Raw genomic sequence first — 2899 nt, forward strand, 5'->3', positions numbered from 1 at the left:
TGTGTGAGATTTGGCAGTAATTATCTTAATTAAGTATTTTTCACTACTTACTAACTTAGATAGTATGGTTTTCATTGTCTATCATGGCTTGGTTTGTATATCGTATTATATTGATTTTATTGGCCTTTATTATAGTTTGCTTGCCCTAAGTATTAATTTAGAGCATTGCTATAATAAGGCACTATATTTAGAAGCATTGCTATAATAAGGCACTATTTAATTAAGATATTGGAGACTCAATTCTAAATTGCACCATAAGATGTTAAGGAGTGTTGGACAGCCGTTAGCAAATACTCTTTAATATATCATTTTGGCACGTATTACAGTGGATTTAGTTCGTATTACATACTACTTGAAACTAATCCTTATTGGGTTAGTAAAAATAATCGTATAGGGGTATGAAATTGATCGAAGGGGTCATGATGAAGATGGTGACGTGCGCCGACTAGAGAGGTAGCTAGCTAGCTTACTTTATCCCATGCTCTTTTATTTCACAAAAACAAGCACTTTCCAATATTTGCAGGTTTTCTTTTTGTTCGGTCCCCCAAATGTCCATTGATTTTTCATTTCTTTTACTACCAGTGGAGTACTATATACATATATTTATATATGTGCATTAATTGAGAGAAAAGTGTTGTGAGTGTCTCTGATGTGTGTGATCATCACTGCACTTTTGTGTCATTTATCCACTTTTAGTTCGCATTGAACATCTCATTTTGTCACCTTTTAAGGAAAATGTCATCATTATATATATATATATATCTGTGTGTGTGTGTATTGCTGGAACCGACTAGTTTGTGGGGAACATGCAATAACCTCAGATTTTGGGAAAAACAAAATTATATACATGTCATCTCACAATTATTAAAAATTAATTATTATTTAACATTCCAGAGATTTGGAGAAGTTAATATTAATTCGTCAAATATTTAAGGATATATTTTATGTCATCAACTAACCTTCTTGCTTTTCTATCTATAATTTCCCAAGAAAGTGAGCAAGAATGTAATAATGAGCTACGGACAGAAAAAGATTGGTTTCCCAAGATGGCAATATTTTTGCAGTTTCTAGAGAATAATCACAATAATGGAGATACATACATCATCATACACTCAAAACATATATATTAAATAATAAATTATATATCATCATACTTTTTCATGATCTCCAAGACCAACTTTCATGATGATGTAAATCTCTCATCAGATCCAGATTCATCAGGTTCTCTGATCAGTCAAGCCTAAGAAAAGGACCTTTAACTATGAGATTACATCATATATATCTAAGTTTAATAAGGCAATCATGCTATATAAGTATAAAGCTTATAATGTTATAAACAAAGGGACACCAATTAGTTTATATATGTGTGTGTCTACTCCATATATATTAGAAACAAATTAACATTCATTAATGAATTCAAAAGAAAATTAAGGATCAGGATGCTAACCTTGTTCAGAAAATATATATTATCAATTAAAATTATAAAAATAATCATTCAACTTTATACATATATTGAATAATGTAGTAGAATTAATCATCAACTAATCATTAAACATTGCTGAAACAATAACTAGCTAGGGAATCAATCAAAAGATAATTGAAATATTAATTCATATTTAATAAGAGAGCTGTATATATAGATGGATTTGACAGAGCTAGCTATAGCTAAAAAGCTAACTAATAATGCATTAGCTAGCAATACTAAATATGCCATATTCATACCAATTTATAACTAGCTAGTACCCAAGACGAAGCTCCAAATCCACATCCTCCTTTTGATGATGACCTTTGAGCAAACCCAACTCCAAGTCTAACCTAACAATTTTTTCTGTATTCATCAAAGTCTTCAAGTAGTCATCTTTTTGTTCAAAACGTAGCAAGTGATCATCATCTTCATGGGCCTGATGAAGAACAGGTCTCGTGCTTGAGCTAGTAATACTCCTTTGATCCCTGATGTGATGATGATGATGATGAGGATTCATAGGAACATAGTTGTTTTGAGGGCAGTGGAGTGTTGGTTTCGTATGCTTGTAAGTAGCAGAAGAAGTAGTATATGATGAGTGCAAGGAATATTGAGGCGACGGTTTGTAATCATAGGGTGGTTTTAAGAACTTTGCTGATGATGAAGCACTCGGTGAAGAAGGTGATAGTGAAGACAGATTATTAGGGCTAGGGTTAGGGTTAGGTTTAGGATTAGGGTTTGAACATTGCTGTTCTGGTGCAGGGGTAGGGGGTAAGAGTCTCAACCTAGCTCTCTCTCTTCTATGAACATTCATATGACCCCCAAGAGCTTGAGCAGACTTAAATTGTCTTTTGCAAAAGCTACATGTATAGCTCTTTACAGCCCATGATGAAATTTCATGACACTGATAGTACTCAGAACTGAAGTCAAGACTATTGTTCTTCCATTTGTCTTTGATCATATTGCTAATGCTCAAGTTGGGTCTCTCCATGACCTTTCAGGGAGAGAGAGAGAGAGAGAGTAGTGATGAGATAAGTTTTTGGATCATCATAAATGAACTCATATATATATTTTAACCCTATTTTTGAAACCCATGCCAAGCTTCTATGTTTAGGTATTTTTATTGAGAAATGAAATGGAGAAACTAAAAAGGCCATAGGGTATACTTTTTACCAATTTGAGAGGATAACACATATATACATATATATAATTACATAATGCAATGTTGGTATAGAATATTAAGTCAGTTTATAATAATATAGCGTACGGCCTGCGTATATGAAGAGATGATATATATATATTCAGAGACTCATGTGTGTATATATATATATATAGAGTATGAATTTCTAAAAGCATGTTTTGTCATTTTAGATATATCACCATGCGAATTGGAGTCTTCATCATCAGTTTTTATACAAGTATGAGCATGCATGGATA

The 2899-nt window shown here is 32.5% G+C and overlaps 1 protein-coding gene across 1 annotated transcript; it reads right to left on the bottom strand.

The window, feature by feature from the left end:
• Positions 1–1736: 1736 nt before the first annotated feature.
• LOC133777584 (transcriptional regulator SUPERMAN-like) lies at positions 1737–2453 on the bottom strand. The gene has a single exon (XM_062217295.1). It carries the CDS (start codon positions 2451–2453, stop codon positions 1737–1739), a length of 717 nt encoding a protein of 238 aa, XP_062073279.1.
• Positions 2454–2899: the final 446 nt, after the last annotated feature.

Source organism: Humulus lupulus, chromosome 1, assembly GCF_963169125.1.
Source record: "Humulus lupulus chromosome 1, drHumLupu1.1, whole genome shotgun sequence".
Classification (NCBI taxonomy): Eukaryota; Viridiplantae; Streptophyta; class Magnoliopsida; order Rosales; family Cannabaceae; genus Humulus; species Humulus lupulus.

What these genes read in the sequence shown, in the direction of transcription:
- LOC133777584 (XM_062217295.1), bottom strand. Translation starts at nt 2,453, where the DNA reads ATGGAGAGACCCAACTTGAGCATTAGCAATATGATCAAAGACAAATGG.